At 43.0% G+C, this 17331-nt stretch overlaps 1 protein-coding gene across 3 annotated transcripts; it reads left to right on the top strand.

Moving 5' to 3' along the window:
* The first annotated feature begins 105 nt into the window (after positions 1–105).
* cbarpb (CACN subunit beta associated regulatory protein b) lies at positions 106–16047 on the top strand. 3 transcript variants are annotated; one of them, XM_038716237.1, is made up of 11 exons: positions 106–256; positions 1298–1500; positions 2405–2477; positions 4320–4468; positions 6165–6220; positions 7125–7287; positions 7757–7928; positions 8321–8467; positions 8874–9111; positions 10078–10270; positions 11410–16047. In XM_038716237.1, exons 3-11 carry the CDS (start codon positions 2430–2432, stop codon positions 12932–12934), a joined length of 2691 nt encoding a protein of 896 aa, XP_038572165.1. In that variant the 5' UTR covers positions 106–256; positions 1298–1500; positions 2405–2429; the 3' UTR covers positions 12935–16047. The 3 variants fall into 3 exon arrangements, with proteins under 3 accessions (XP_038572165.1, XP_038572166.1, XP_038572167.1); XM_038716238.1 differs by lacking the exon at positions 1298–1500 and having other exon boundaries at positions 109–256; XM_038716239.1 differs by lacking the exons at positions 106–256; positions 1298–1500 and adding an exon at positions 1555–1763.
* Positions 16048–17331: the final 1284 nt, after the last annotated feature.

Genomic DNA, 17331 nt, shown 5'->3' with positions numbered 1-17331 from the left:
CTTCCCTGGCACCCACACGTCTTTGAAGACTGATTGAGCACCGGGCTAATTTTGAGAGACCCCTCAACCGCTCAGCTTTGCATCACTCCTTGCGTCACGTGGTGCGTCTCTGACTGGGTGGTGGGCGTGTCTTAAACAGTGGGGTTTCATTCATAAATACTTTTAGCGATAAAATCAACATTAAAGTGTCCACAGATGAGTTTCACGTTATTGGCTTCGCCCCTCCACCCCTTCGTGGACCGGACTGGTTGAGTAGGTGAGTGCTACCTTTGCCGCATGCCTGCTCGTCTGTTTGTGCAGCCAACTCAAATCGTGATCCACCTTCCCTGTCGGTGTCACTGGACTGATGAAAATCATAGGCGCCTGTGAAATATCAAGATGGCATATTTATTAACCTCGCCGCAATGGTCGGAGTATAGCTGGTTTTCATCCATTTTTTAAAAGTTCACTATCGGCTTCATTTCATCACCTAAAGTGATGTGATTTTTTGTTGTTGTTTTCTAGCAAAATCTGTTATCAGCTAAACCTCCGCGAGGAAATAGCTGCTCATTATTTTGTTCCGGGGAAAAACATATTGCAGCACCGAGCAATACGAAACGGGATGCTTTCTTTTGTGCAACAGTTTCTCATTTTATACAGGTTAACTGTAACTGTCCATCATGAGCCATTACAATTCTCATTATAGGTAGTGTGGTAATATATATTTACATGAGATATAAAAGCTAAACGATACACTGTGCAATACCAGTAACGCAGCTGCTATTTAGCCGATATTCTGAAAAGCATGACGGGATATGCCGTTGCTGGGACATTTGTGTCTTACCATCTGCTTAGGCAACCAATCAATAGAGTAATTTTCAAGATTTTCAACATCATAGAAGTAAGCAATTCTCAATAAAGTACTATACTAAAATAATTGCCATAGCCTAATTTTAATAAATATTATATTTCTATTTACATTCCTTATTAGACTAAGACATCAGGGGCGTCTAACATCTAATTAGTCTTAACATCAGGGGAAGGGAAGCAAAGTGACTAGCTGTCATTTCTATCTAGTTATCAAACTGTATTATGGCATTTAATGAATATGGTGAGGTAGTTGTAGCTTTTCTTCAAAGAACATGTTCTGATGTTTGGTGTCATTACTTGTTAATTTGAGCTATGATCACTACAGAAACTGGTTAGAGAGAGGGATGGCTGTCTTTGTGCTCTGATGTGCATCTGCTGAATGCTTGTTTAATGTGAAACGCACCTGCCCAAGACTGCATAACTGACCAACCCGTCCGCTTATTATCAGCCATGCAGCACTGCCGCCCTGTTGCTCCGAGGCCAGTGGGGCTGCCCTGAGGAGGGGGGAAAACACAGCAGCTCAGGCTCAGTCGGCTGGGTGGGCTGAGGCGGCTGAGGATGCAGCAGGGGAGCTGAGGAGGACACTCCTGAGCCCACAGCCTGACACACACACACATCCAGAGCTGCTGCTACGCACTGCCCTCCATCAGGGTAAGAAGCTATGGGCTGCATGGTACAAAGCAGGATGTGGTACAGCACTGCCAAGGAAAGCAATCTGATCACAGCCTGATGTGTTTCCCGTAACCGTTTTTCATGCTTGGACGGTAGATGCAGGGAGTTAGGCAGGCTGGCAGCAAAGAGCTCGGCAGTATAGCTTACAGGTTGTGGTGCTGAAGTTCAGTGCTGCAGTGACTGGCAGGCAAGCGAGGAGTGCTGAGTGCTGCTGGCATGTTGCTTCCACCCTGCTCTGCTGGGTGAGTAGATACATCCAGGGTGTGTGTGTGAGTGTGTGGGCGTTTGGTGCAGCAATAGCAGTATTAATGGCTATGATCTGTAAGAGCAATCGCATAGCAGCAGCGGTAGTGGAACTCAGCTGCTAGAGCCAGTTATTCAGTAAGAGTTGGTGTTTCTCCCTGTTCTGTGTGTGTGTGTGTGCGCGCGCACGTGCAAGGGAGGTAGATAGAGTCCTGAGGCTGATATGGAATTATGGGTGATGATTTACAGCCGAGATGCTATCATTTGCATCTTCTGTGGGATCCGCCACATGCGTACAAGCACACACGTACGTTTGGTTCCTGCTTCGTCTTGCAGTCTTCCGTGGCTGTTAGAGATGCAAAAAGATCTTTCAGCTGCAATGGGCATCTTCTATTACATTATATAAATATTTGCCATGTTATTAGACAGCAGACATTGAGAATGGGGCTGCAATAAAACATTCTTTATTCTATGAGTTCAGAGAAGTTTTGATTTAGGTTACCTTACAGTATGTCTGGATTTATTACACAGATAAAATGTAGTATCTTCGGTGGTTGACTTTGTGTTTTAAGGAACGGCTGCAGTAATGGGAGTCATTTCCTCTGTGTGTTTGTGTGTGTGTGCATGTGTTATTTCTCAGGGGGACTCTCTAGTTGGCCTGGACCATGAGCAATGAGTCTACCGTCTGGAACATCCTACCAGAGAACTCCACAGTAAGTCTGTCTTTCGCCACTGGCTTATTCTCAAACTTCCTGTGTGTGGGTGTGCCAGTGCGGTTGTGTGTGTGTGTGTGTGTGTGTTGTGTCCAGCTCACCACCAGAGCCGTACTTTCCCTCATATTCTCTTCTGGCCGATTGACTGGCTAATAGAGAACATCCTGACCTGGACCTGAAATAATTAAATCTTTGATCTAATCTCGACTTTAATTTCCCCTCGCAGAGAAATTACAATTTGATGTCAGAGCGCAGCGCTCATTAACACTTGCTGTGCGTTCTCCCTTATAGAGTCCAGCATAACACACCACCTATAACGTCTTTACATAAGATGAGTGGTTGTCATGTCACTCTGATACTCCATAAAAGAACAAGGCCTGCTGTTGTTCTCTACTCTCCCACTCATGTTGCCATCTATCGTTTTATTTAAACCCTTTCAATTCCTGTTCTGTAGCCTACAAAGACAATTTACAAGGATAACACATTATTGCAAGTAAAATGGGACAAATAAGCAAAATTTAACATATTGTTTGATGGGGAAAAAAAATTAAAAACAAAGGAAATACAGAAATAAATCTAAGAAATGGGCAAATTAATTATACAGTACTTATACAGCTAAGGGAAAATAAATGTATTTAAATAAAAATAATTGCTGAGAAACTAAAATATATATATATATATATATATATATATATATATTATAAATGTATTATTTCTTTGTTGTTTTCAGATTTGATTTGACCATTTTAATCATTTAGTTTTTTGCTGGTTTATTTTCTAATGAATCAAGTTAGTTTTTCCACAATGAAATGTCATTCCCTGCTAATAGCGAGAGTCCTAGCTAACAGCTGGATCTTGAATTGCTTAGGGAATAATTATAGACTCAAAGTAATAAATATGCAGAATAATGTCAACAAAAATATGCACATGCAGACGAAAGACAGTCATAGCTTTCCATCTGCCGGATTGAATGGGGCGGATTGAATAAAGTTTTTCTAATCAAATGAAGAGGGAGAGATTCAAGATGTCTCCTTTTGCTGTTTATCCACACAAAACCAAGCGAGTGGACCTGTGGAACCGTAGAGTCTTTACCAGTACTCCTTGTGTGGTTAATTCACTCAGCTGCAGTCCTCGCTGCAGGAGCTTTCCCACTGTAAGATACACTGTAGACAGGTTAACAACCCTGGCATTTATTGATCAATATACCGTAGCATTTATAGATTTACTTTATGCAGGCCCACCAACTAGTGTGGCTTAATCAATCGTTTAAGTGGTGTTACTGGGAAGGTAAAACAGCTGCACAGTAAGGTACGCAAATCTGCAGTAATTCTGTTAGGATGGAATTTCGTGTTGTCTAGTGTCGTGCACAGACCTGGCACGTCGCACATATTTGTTGTTGATTGTTGATCTCTGTTGTTGTATATTTTTATGTTGTCAGTTTATATATTTATATGTACACATTATTCTCTTCCGTTGCGTTACTTCTGCACGGCACAGACCCAGAATAATGCACACGTATATATATCTGCAACGTTGTTCTTCTATTCCATATTTATATATTTCTGCATTTATTTATGTTGACTGTACGTTTGTCTACGTGTAGCACCTTATCACCACAGCAAATTCCTCATATGTGTAAAACACTACTTGGCAATAAAGCTCCTTCTGATTCTGATTTCTCTTCTGGACTGGATCTGAACTGAAATACATCTGTCCATCATTCATTAATGGGCTAAGTAGCAAGACTAAAGTGTCAAAATTAAAAATTGAGGCTTTCAGAAAAGAGTCAAGAATGGACATCCATCCATCTAATTTGTCTTGTCCTTCCTCTGTGTATTTCAGGAGATCCCATTCGAGGCTAAGGGGCAACAAGATGGCTATGTGCTCCTCCGGGTGATCCTCTCCATTTTCCTGGTAGGAACGCTGATCTTCATCTCTCTCCTCCTCTTCGCCTACCACTGCTGTTGTCGAAGGGGGAAATTCTGTGCCAGGTACGATGCAAAAATTCTACATTACATTTAGGATTTTAACACTTCATGTGACACACCATCATCCAAAGCGGCTTTTGAAGAGTTTAGCAGTGTAAGGTCAACCTCCAGAACATTGTAAGGAACCAACAGGATGGACCTATATAAGGGGTGGACCTTAAAAAATTTGTGGCTACATAATTTAATAACAAGAACACTTCAATAAATCACTTTATGGAGTGGATGCTGATTTTGAGGCTATATATTGTGTCTGTGTGTATATATAGAGATGCAGTCTAACACAATAACACCAAACCTTACAACCTTGAAATGATTCCCCCAAACTTAAAACAACGCCACTCCTGTGCAGGGTCTTTAGAAGCTGAAGATTATTTGCTTCACAAAGGTAGTTTAGTCTGCAGATGCAGGTGCACAGGTGGTGTTTATACTGTGCATGAAAGCACAAGTATGCACACATGAGTACACACAGTTTGTTGACAGACAGAGACTACTCCTCCAGAGTTTACACGCAACCACTGTTTACAGACAGCCTGGTACTTAAGTTGATTGTGTATACTTACGTTATAGATAAAGCTCATTGCAATTTCAAATGAAGCTAACTACTTCCCGTGGAACCATCCAGTTTGCTCCACCCAGTGAATCCCAATCCCAGTATGATTCCCTGTCATCCCTGTTTATTCAGCAGTAACATGGCTACCCTCCAGACGCTTTGTCCCTCTCTACATCAGCGCGCATCATCGAGTACACTTGAATATATGAGAGCGCACCAGCTAGATGCAGATAAATAGAGAGCATAGAGGCTGAGCCATGAAAAGGAGAGGCTTGTCGGGGGAGAGCAGTGGAGAATCGGGTGGACTGGTACAAATGATGAGCGTAATGAGATTTCATAGCAGCCATTGGCAGTGATTAATCTTGCGTCTCAACCCAGCCCCACGTGCACTCACACACACACACACACACACACACACACACACACACACACACACAGTACAGGGAAGAGGGAGCTATAGAGGAAATGAAAGACAAGAAGTAGCACAGATCTAGGTGGAGGGAGAAATCCCTCAAGTCACTTCACACACACACATATAATGACACACATGCTCACTCATAGGTCTGCACAAAAGAATCAGAGGGAGAGAAATGACTGGGAAGAGCTTTCAGCTTCTTTTTTTCTGCCTCATAAAAACTGTGGGGTTTAATAAGCTTGTGCGGCAACTGAAGATGTTTAAAAGCAAAGGTTTTAAGACAAAATATACCAAAAGAATAATATACAACCCATCCTCTAAACAACATGACCTTCATTGTGTAATTTCTCTGTTCCCTTGAGTGAAAATGTAGATCCAATAAAGCACCATGCTTCAAGTCCAAGAGGTCCCCTGGCCCTGAAGGTTATCAAGTTATTGGCAATGATTTAGGCCCTCATTGATTAAACAGCCATTTAGATAAACATTCAGTCCTAGGGCCTTGTCCATATATTTGTTGTATACTGTAGCTGCCTTTTTAAACCGTTGACCTGTATGTGTATTTAAACTCACGCCACACAGAAATGTCAAATAGTAACCCAGTTGATCATAAAGCTTTGCACTGTGGTCTCCCGTGTGGCTGCCCGCATCAGTAGGGTTCTACAGATGAAAGACAGACCTCAGGGGTAATCATGTCACAGCAATGATCTGAATGTTTCTGTGTGCCCCATGACCAGCGATGATCCTGAAAAAAACAACACCACCTACATGGAGGAGTCTCAGCCCACCCATGGTAAGAGAAAAATGCACAAAGAGGAAGAAATGTAGGGGTTGGAGGGGGACAGATAAAGAGGCATCTAAGTGAGCGAGGGAGAAGTAATGGAGACATGCAGGCTGGGTGATGGAGGTATTGGATTGATGGAAGCAGGGATATTTTTATCATGTCAGCACAAATGTGTAATGCTTGTTCCATTAAAATATTGTGATCCTGATCCAATTAGTTTAAGTAGCTGTGCCATATCCCGGAACACTTTTTGACATTTGGGGACCAGTGCACTCTGTCTCCAAATGAAAATTGCTTTTACAAATGCTTTTGTAAGGCTTTTTGTTTAGTTTTTCAGTCAGCAGTTTGCCATATTACCATACTCATCTTAAACAGTGGTGATGATAAAGATGAAGATGCTTCATTTCACAGTTAGAGTAAATACACAGTATAGCAGACAGGGGTTGACTTCGGACAGATTTAAAAAAAAATATTTTTGGGCTATTATATGCTTTTAATACAGTTGATAGTTGAAAGATAACAGACGATGAGTGGAAAGAGATGGGGAATGACATACAACAGAAGTCCGGTAATATATTAGATGAAATATCGCCGATTACATGCACCAAAGTGCACAGCAGTACTTTGAGCTAAATTCTAACGCCAGCATGCTAACATGCTCACCGTGATGATGCTAACATGCTGATGTTTAGCAGGTAGGATGTTTACCATCTCCACCATCTTAGTTTTGCATGCTAACTCTTGCTAATTGGCATTAACATCCCTAGAGCCACACTGCAGCTGATCAGTGATTTTATATGAACACTCTTTTATATGAAAATCTTTCTTCGCCATCCCCCCTCGCTCATCCTTCACCTATCCATCTACCTCCCTGTGCGCCTCCTCTGCCTCTTTCCTCTTGTGTCTCTGGCAGAAATCACCATCAGGGTGGATGAGTCAGACTGTCTGTCAATGGGCAGCTCTCACAACCAAGAGACTGAGCGCTTCCTCTCCACGGGCACCACAGGCCGCCGTGTCTCCTTCAATGAGGCTGCGCTTTTCGATCATGGAAAGAAGGCGCAGGAGAAGGGCCGCAGGTCAGAATGCCAACACAAGCCCACATTTGCAACTCTCTATGCCTTTTTATTCAGTGTTCAACTCGCATTAATGTCCATAAACTCCAGCTAGCTTTACCGCTTTCTGAGATCAAAGGATGTACACATTTTACTGTGTCCATCTCACTTCAATGTTAGTTTAGGGTTAAGAATCCATTTTGGAATGCATTATGTATGCTGTGGACACAAAGAGCTCTCACCCTTTCTCATTATTTCCCTGCCCTACATTTCTCTTGAAGCCTTGAGCCTGATATGCAAATTCTTCAAAAGGAATTATTCTGTGGAACTAAATGCAGAGTAGCACTGATGGGTTTGAAGTCAGACATTTCCCCTTGGCTTTTTGTCTTTTGTGCAAGGATCATCTTATAACTTATCGAGAGTGTATGCAACTCATGTCTCATCTTGCCAGGGTTTTATAGCTTTTTCTTTAACTCTATGTTGTTCTCCCCAGGTACACTCTGACCGAGGGTGACTTTCACCACCTGAAGAACGCCCGGCTCACACACCTCCACATCCCTCCCCCTGCCCTCAAGATAGTCACTATCCACGAGTGCGACTCGGCTGAAAACAGCATCACCATGACAACGCGCCCTGTCACAAAGTCGGCACTTTCCATCTTCCAGGTGATTGACGTCCTTTGACCTGGGGGGGGGTCAGTCACTTGATTCAGTACAAGAAAATGTAACATTAATGTATCCAAACACGTGAATCAGGGATCTCTCTGCCTGCTCATTTCAACAGGCTGTGCACATTGATTTCCTTTTTAGATGTTCAATCACTTGTACTGGGATGACGGCTGGAGAGGGAATCTGGACTTGATTTGTATTCATAGATTAGATATTCATAGATAAGTCTAACTTTGGAAGTGGAGCTACATTACTTAGTTACTTTCTGTAGTGGTATGATTCTTAATACATGGATTAATCAACAAAGCATTGCAGAAAACATGCATGTTTAGCAATTGATTCAAAAGACATAAAAGTGGAATCTGTTGTGTATGTGCACTTCCCTGCAGCCGATGCTGTGCCCCCTACCACAAACAGCGTTGACCAGCCTGAGTATCAGTCCCAGCTGTGCCCTCCCTGGAGATGCTCTCAACTCTGTGGTGGACACCAGCTTTAGTGAGAACACTATTCCACTCAGCACTAAAGAGCCAAGCTCTGTAAGTTACCTCCAACCAATGTAAAATACAAAATATTTCACATCAAGTCATAACTAACAAATGATGATGAAATTCCTGAGTTTGACACATGTCACACTGTGTAAATATCTTGCAACTACTGTGCATACAGATCACCTAAGAGCTCAAGTTTGTTGAGTTTATTATTTTGAGTGATGAATTTTCTTAAGTCACTCAGTACACCCACCAGCTATTGAGCTAGCCAGTCAACCAGTGAGTCATCCATACGGACATTAGAAGGCCATGGAGTCTGAGGGAGGACCAACAAGAGTGATGGTTGATGGGTAAACAAGGAAGCCTGTGTGGAACATCACTGTCAGAAGGGATTATGCGCACATCGCTAGTCTTGGCAGGTTTTCTTTCTGACCACATTTCTCTCTCTGCTTAGATTGAGATGATTGGAGCAGGGCCCCGGGGCAGAGGCAGCAGTGTCAGTGTCGGAGAGGGGGCCACAGCGGGGAGCGGTGCCCTTCCTGCAGGCGGGGTTGCAGGAAGCCAGGGTCCTGTGCTGCAGTTCTTCACTAAACTGCGACGCCATGCTAGTCTGGAGGGGGCCAGTCCCTACTTCAAGATCAAGAAATGGAAGCTGGACAGAAGCCAGAGAGCCTCAAGTCTGGACACCAGAGGTAATGGATCTTTGTAGGGCTGCAGCTATCGATGATTTTAGTACTCAAAGCTTCTACAGATTATTTCATTGATGCATCGTTTAAGAAATACTTTTGCTTGGCGGCGGAGCAGCACAGCACCTGGACAGACTGTAACATTACAGAGTTGTTGTTTTCTTTTAGCTTGAAATAATCCCATACTTTGGACACTTACTTCTTCGTCCCTCGCTATTTTCTCTCTCTTCCTCCACATTGCAAACAGCGGCATCATAATCACATCGTGTTCACACAGCGTAAGTGCGATGTGCAACAGTAATAAATGTCCATGCAAAACAGTGCGCTATATAGTTATATGGATTAAACGAAGCATCGATGCAAAGAATTAATCGATGAGTCATTTCAGCCCTAGATCTTTGATTCTTGATCATTCTGTTAGAGTAGATTTTTAGAAACAATCTGTGCCAATGGAGCAGGCGAGTGCAAAAATTCTTTCTGGTTCTTTGTTAAAATCAAAGTTTCACTGTTAGCAGTTTCTTTTTACGGTGTATTTTCTCTATTTATTTATGTTTTAAGTATATCTGGCGATATTCCCTCGTGGAAAACAGACAGTGGTTAAGCAGGGGGCTCCAGCAACCAACTGTGAGATGCGTTTTGCCTGCTAAGAGTCGGATATACACACAGACTAACACACGTACAAGACAGATGGCTCAGTGACGTTAGGTTTGGTCGTTCCAAGTCAATTTGAGCCCCTGAGTAAATCCCTCCTGCCTATCCCCTTCTTCCTATATACACACACTCCACTCTGCCATTCCCCAGGCTCAGTCCTTCTATCGTATCAAAGGTCCAAAAAAAGATCCCAAAATTCCCCCCCAGAAATCTCAACAGTTGATGAAAGCTTTCTCCTGAATTAAGTGTTATTTCACTACTGCCTGCTGTTACACAACTCGCACAACTCACTGCTCTTTCCCCATATTTGGTGTGAAACAGGCTCTCCAAAGAGGAGACAGTTCCAGCGCCAGAGAGCCGCCAGCGAGAGCATGGACCAGCAGGACGACAACGACTCGCACCGCATAGACCTCATTCAGTACATCGCCCGCACCCAGGACGTCACCTACTGCCCCACCCAGCCTACTACTCGCCTCCTCTCACCTCCTTCCACACCACCCCCCTCCCTCGGCAGGTATCTTTAATTCCCTTGCCATTCATCCTGTTCACTGCTTTGCTGCCTCGCACTCATTTCTTTACTATTATAGCTAGAAAATGCACGGTAATGATATACAGCCAGATACGGCTCTAAGTCCCAATTCTTCACCACTTTGCCTGTGTGCTTTTATGAACTGTGTGAAAGACCATTGCAATTGTTTTAACATGCCAGATGAGCAGGAATACAGGAAAATCAAATGGAAAATGTCAGTATCAACTGTAAGTCATTAGGATTTATTTGAAAATCATGTTTGAAAACTGTCCTCTTGTCAATTGCCGACTGTTATGCTGTGACATTTAAATGGATTAAATATCGGAACTACACCATGCTATGTAACTGTAAATACTATATAACCACAGTCTGATTTCTACTTTAATTAGCTCCAGATAAACAAGCGTTCTTTCAAAACCAATTTCATGGTTTGAAACCAGATGTAGGGGATTCCCAGAGTGCACATTTATTTAGGAGAGAGGAGTGTAGAATTGGGACGCAGGGTTTATATCTGGCATAGGAAACCATTCCATCGCTGACATGGTCTGATAATGTCATGATGTCCAAAAAAGAGCAAGGGTCACTGCAATTTTGTTATTTTAAGTTCTCATTTATAGCAATGCAGATTTTGCCCAGTATTAGGTTGTACAACAAAAATAACCAATCTCCCTAAGTATTTTCTTACATAGCTATTTATTTTCATTTGCTGAATATTAGATTAAACAGTATTTCCTGTGTATGTTTGCAGATGTTTGTTGTTGAAAAAGGAATGTCCTGGAAGCTGTCGTGAGTTCAGAAATTTGATGATCCTCGTGCCCATTTACAGTTCATTGCTAGAGATATCACTCAAGTTATGTTTCATACAGTACAGAGTCTTTAAATTTGCTCTCCCAAGGTGAAAGCACACATGGTATCAGTGTTCAGCTAAGTTCAGTTTAAGGACATGCAACAGCAGCCATTGCAAGTCATGAAAATCATTCTGTGCACTGTGAACACAGCCATGTCTCAGATGAGAGTGTTATTTGGGTAAATGCTCTGACACTGACACTTGTTTTGTGTGTGTGTATTTGTGCGTGTGTGTGTTTCTCCCCTTCCTTCTCTCCACACCTGTGTGCACACTACAGGGTAGAGGTAGAGGTGATGGTGGAGCCCAGCTACAGCCATGGAGGACCAGGGGTGATTGGCTTATCCCCTGATCCCCAAGATGAAGCACTGTCATTGGCAAGACGGGAAGGTGTAGACCCATTGGAACCCCTAGATCTCCAGGATCCCCAGTCACTTTACAAAGACATCTGGACCCTACGTGCGACACTGGAACAGTATGCCGCGTCTGACCAGAGCAGCAACAATGATAGGAACTCCGTCTGTAGTGATGCTGACAGTGTGTGTTCGCTGGGCGGACGCACGGAGACAGAAAGAGGAGGGCTCCCCAGCTGCCCGTCCCAAGATTTAGGGGATGAGGCAGAGGGTGGAGAGGATGACAAGGACATTTTGATGTATGTGGATGAGAGCTTGGGGGTGAAGGAGGGGAAAAAGAGGAAACAGGAAAGCACAGAATCAGAACGAGGGGGCAGTGATGGAGAAACGGGGACTCGTAAATTGCTGCAGATGGACAGTGGCTATGCGTCGATAGAGGCTCCATCTCGTGGTCCAGAAGACCTGCGACTGTTTGGGAGCATCAGCAGCAGTCCTAAGGACAGAACAGCACACGAGAAAAGGCACCACTTTACCAATGCAGGGCGATCTGGCACTATCGGTGAGAGCTTTGAGTCTCATCTCTTTGAGGAGGAGCCGGAGGAAGAGTTATTGTTGGGTGCCATTGGTGGAGTTTCCACAGAAACAGGTGCTGGTTCACTGAGCTGGTTCCCATACGGTCAGATGCTCACGCCTCGAGAGGCTGCACAGCCTTCACCACAACCGCCCATGCTCCACCGGCGAGACTACAGCATAGATGAGAAGACGGACACCCTCTTCCATGAGTTTCTTCGCCACGACCCTCAGTTTGACCAGCAGGAGTCGCCGCTAAAGAAGCACCGGTCCCGAATCCACCTCCGCAAGCAGTGGCAGCGCCACAAGCAATGGAGTGACCCTGGTGTTAGACACTTCCAGTCCTCTTTTGACAGACAGCGGACACCACTACGGAGGGGTGACAGTGTGAACTATCCACTGGACACAAGCTACCACAGCACGCTCCCCCGCATCGTCAGCGCTCCTGATGAGGAGACTTGCGATGGGGCCGGCAGCACTCCCGACACTCCAAAGGTAGAGCCTACGATGACTGAGAATGGGGGAACGGACAGGGAGCAGGCTGTAACTGTCAGAGACACTAAGGAGCACACCACCTCTCCCCCACCACCTGTTGATCCCTCCGTCTCAGAGATAGACAGGGAGCTGGGTGAGCACCATGACCCTCAGGACGACAGCAAACAATTTGGACTCCCTCCAGAGCCCCCGGATGAGCGCTCACCCCCTCAGCTTCCCGACTCTGCAGGCTACGGCCCACAGACCATCACAGCGGAGCTCACAGACAAACTGACTGCTAACCTGGATGAGAGGCTTTACATGGGCCTTCGCAGGACCAAGGACACAGCCACTGAGTGTGTGATGGTGACGGCCACACACGCTTCTCCGGACCACAGCCCAGTGTAGCAGGGCTCCAGTTGTCCTCCTCGTCAACCTCACTCCTGCTGATACACACTTTTCTTTCAGTTTGATTTGTCTTGCCTCAGTTTAAATGTCTCACTGTAAACAGCTTGAATGGTGTGATCCAGTCCCATAAACACACAATTGAAAGTATGCTTTATATCAATCGATAATTAAACACTTATTCCTAGATCATCTTAGATACAGCTGATGCACTAAAAATGCATCCCGTCTCTCTTCATGCCTGTTAACATCACAAAGCTGTTCAATGTTGCCATTTTACATTCATTCATTGAGGAAGAAAGATACAATTCAAAATAATAGATGAACAGAGCTAACTTTTAAAAAAATCATATGCTTTTAGTAATAATTGTTTCCTCATTAATTGTTTCTGTGTGTCTCTGTCAGTCTCTACTGTTGTCATTCCTGTCTCTGCTCTCCAGTATGAATAAGTGAAGCTGAGGACCAGTATGGCCTCCACACTCATTGATCCACTGTGAAACCAGGTGCTATTAGACAAGTTGCTATTAGACAAGTAGAAGGTTAAAGACAGTTACCCTGCTAATGCGTGATCATGCATTAGAGGAAAATGAGTGGTTGCATCACTATTCATGAGCTAAAAATTTAGAATACCATAATTAACCAGTTATATAAGGCATACTTTTGTTCACACTGGTTATTTAGATCAGTATTTAGTTCCCAACCTACTCAAGAGAAGTCTGAGATAATTGGAGTAATAAAAAAGGGTTGTTTTTAGTTTGTTTGGTTTTGTCCTAAGCGATCAGTAGTGACGGACATAACCTGCTAACGTCATTTTCAATCAACCTGGAAGCTATGATAGCGATTGCTAGGAGAAGTAAACATATTTTAACATCAATTGATAAAATATGTCAATATTCAGTATAAGAGTTGTTATTTCAATAAGTCGACAACCTGTACAGCTACGTCAATCTCATCTGTGCTTGTTGTTGCCATTTTAGACATTTAGTCAGCGCTTGATTTTAAGCGACCATAAGCCAAAAAGGTTGGGAACCACTGGTTTAGATCTGACTGGTCATGTTTGTGGTTTGTGACTGAAAATGCTTCTCATCTATGTGACAACTGTGTTTGTACGTCTGCATTGCTTAAATGACTATGTGAAACTGACAGTGTGGCGGGTGTGAAGAGGACAGGTTTGGCGTAAACAGACAAAACTAGCAAACCGGACGGCCACTATCGCTCTGGTATTATGACTCCTAATCAATCACAGTAATTTACAACTCCATAAGCTCTTACACTGAGAATCACTGATCATGAATCATGCCCTGTGTCCTAACAGGGAGAACCAATTATTGTGCACAGGTTTACAGCCACGAGGTGGGCAGTTACATTTAAACTATTAGACAAGATGGCTTTCCTTACAGACGTTTCGTGTTTATTGAATTTATAAGAAAGGCATGCTTTCTTGTGCATGGGGCTCACAGAACAGGCTTTTTTTTGTCTGCATCTGACATTCTTGTTTTCCCCTCCTCTTCCTACTCTTCTCCTGAGAAATTTGACAGTGCAGTAGACGCCTCCCTCTGGGGATGGGGATTCACTTCCTGACAGCTTATAAAGCCAGACTGAACAAAGGTGTTATTTGTAGTCCACTGAATTTTTTTCCCTTACTTGGCTTCCTCTGTGTGATTAAAACAAACCAGTATTGCCGTTCAAATGAAACCCCAACAGAAGATTATGTTGAAAATACAGTTTTTCTCACAGATCTCTGCTTTAACTTCCCGAGCAGTAGCAGCAGGTTGATTGTAACCCAGTTTCACTCATAAAATCTCATTCTCAGAGGGGCTGTTGGGGTTTCCGACTCTCCCACATGCAGTGAGGGGAGCCACTGCAGAAGATGATGTTGAATATTAATGCAACAAGAGAAGGATTTCCACCTTTCATCCCAGCTCTCTTTCTTCATTCTTTGAGGTTGTTACCGGGCAGTAAATTGAACGGACTGAATAGGAAATCAGCGGAAAAAACATTATCCCCCCTTCTCTTTGTTTGGGTGTGATGATGATGCTCCTTTCCAGCTTGCCCAGATAATATCTTTCGTCGCTGCGTGACGGGAGTCTCCTTTTGTGGCTAAGTGGACTCTGAGGCAGAAGCTGCGTTCCTCATTAGGAGAGCAATGACCGAGATGAAAGGAGGTGAACTCAAATAAGGAGTAGAGAGGGTAGTGATTTATTTGCACTCTTCTTTCATGTAGGCCCCGACTCACACACACACTCAACCATTATTTCACCATGGATAAACACAATGTGCTCTGGCACAATTTTGTGAAATCAAATGACATCCTTTTTATGACGGCTTTAATCAGCAGGGAATAAAATCTCCCTCTCCGTTAGGATGGAACTGCTGCGTCCCTGACGATAGTAATTACTCAACAAATTCTGACAACTCTGGAAAAAGGGGAGGCCACTGCATTTACCACAGATCAAAAGCTAAAATATCTTAGAGATGATTCAGTATGAGATGACGACAGTACCGCAACCTCAACAATTGAAAGAAAATGCCATAAGGGTTGATTTCAAATCCGTACATTTGTACAAAGATTCAACTTTGCTATGTATACAAGCACAATGTCACGGGAACTAGACTAAATCAATGTCCTTTTTAGGTTTAGACAGATACTGTATAACTGGGGACACTGTGGTAAATGATATTTGTATACTAACCAGTAGCCTGTCAAATGCACTGATGCATAGCTGAGTGTAGGTCTGCATGAGAGTTAACATTTTAGGACAAATCTTCATGTTTTCTCAGACTTACCATCAAGTCCATGGTTAATGCTCGTTTGTTTAAGGCAGAAGTGGAAACATTGGTATGACTATAGAGATTTTGTATTTTATGGAAGCCACTTTTAAGAGTTATGCTAGGATGCTGTAATTGATGACATTTTGAGAGATTTATCTCTTTGAAAGTAGAAGTATTTCTGTATTCCTTGCTTGTTAGTAAACTGCGTAAATTCTCAAAGAAAAAAAAACCAAGCTTTCTTAACTACTTTGCTTTTTGTCCAAATCTATTGAGCCCTGAGGGACCAAATCATAAAAGAGTGTTATTTTAGGGTTGTTTTCCAATCTGTGAATAAATGAATGAAAAAATGAGTCTAACTCGCCTTATTTCAAGGAAAGGGTTCTTAATCAAGGCGTGGGAACAGATCGCAGATAAGGTTCCCTCTGACGGATCTCATTCCATTTTTCTCCGTTGCTTAGGCTTGTATTGATTTCTTGCCTCTTCTTATCACTTCCTCCAAATTAATTGGAGAGAAAAAACAAATTTAGCCTGTGATCTACAAAGGGAACATCTGAGATGTCTGCCTTTTTCTTCACACCTTATAATCTATCCCCCTGGTCAATGCCTTGAACTGCAGAACCGAAGTTTAGAAGAGCGCTGCTTTACCCTGCTAGATTGCTTTGATATTAATCATAATCATAAATGGATCACGAGTGTTGAGACTAGAAAAATAAATGGGCTAATGCTATGGGATAATGTAAATGAGCCTAACTCTAAAACAAACAGAAAACTAGACTTTATGGCCATGCTAGCGGCTCTAGTGGGCTGTATTTTGGCTCAGCTGTGTTTTGAGCTAAATCCTAGCATGTTATCTTAGCATGCTAACATGCTCCTGCAATGACAATCCAAACATGCAGATGGTGCCAATCCTTGTAGCTGTTGAGATATTTCATTGAATAACATTTTAACCTGCTGGTGGCGCCAGAGGAAAGGTCAGGGGTTCACCAAAGTCATTATGGGCACCATGAATTGCTGTACAAGATTTCACAGCAATCCATCCATTCGTTGTTGAGATATTGGTGGGCCCACCTGCTGAAATTGCCATCTGTATAGCCATGCCCCTAGCATGGCTAAAAAGGGTGACAACCATGAACAGAACTGTCCAAATTTGACATGGACTTTGCTGAATGCTACAATCAGCATGCTAACATGCCATTTTTCTTCTTAAAGATAACTTTCTTAGGCATTTGGCCAACTGACTTTTATTGATAAGCTGATAGTTTAGAGGCAGATTTGAAATAAGGGGAGTAAGAAAGAAAGAGACATACGACGTGCACCCAAGGTCCATAGCCAGAAGTAGGGCTGCAACTAATGATTTTTTCATTAGTTATTATTCATAGTCGACTAATCTGTTAATTATTTATTCGATTAGTCGACTTGTCACGATTATTTTTGTCACCCCCTAACCCTAATTAAACCATTTAACTAATTAAATACCTTTCAAGTGAATCACTGATGTCCAACACACAGCCTAACTAGCGAATGTTACCATTAAGTGAACAAGGTTTACTATTCAGAATGAAAATTAGTATCAATGCCAGGGGCATCGGGATAGACAAAACAGGGTAGAGACCGCAAAAAGAGCGTTC

This window comes from Micropterus salmoides, unplaced genomic scaffold (assembly GCF_014851395.1).
Source record: "Micropterus salmoides isolate LMB-PRFRI ecotype aquatic unplaced genomic scaffold, ASM1485139v1 Ms_hic_scaffold_13, whole genome shotgun sequence".
Taxonomy (NCBI): Eukaryota; Metazoa; Chordata; class Actinopteri; order Centrarchiformes; family Centrarchidae; genus Micropterus; species Micropterus salmoides.
This window is presented reverse-complemented; position numbering and strand designations above follow the sequence as displayed.

What these genes read in the sequence shown, in the direction of transcription:
- cbarpb (XM_038716237.1), top strand. Translation starts at nt 2,430, where the DNA reads ATGAGCAATGAGTCTACCGTCTGGAACATCCTACCAGAGAACTCCACA. An exon ending in CTCAAGTCTGGACACCAGAG is followed by an intron (nt 9,112 to 10,077) that starts GTAATGGATCTT and finishes GGTGTGAAACAG; the next exon opens with GCTCTCCAAAGAGGAGACAG. An exon ending in CCACCCCCCTCCCTCGGCAG is followed by an intron (nt 10,271 to 11,409) that starts GTATCTTTAATT and finishes TGCACACTACAG; the next exon opens with GGTAGAGGTAGAGGTGATGG.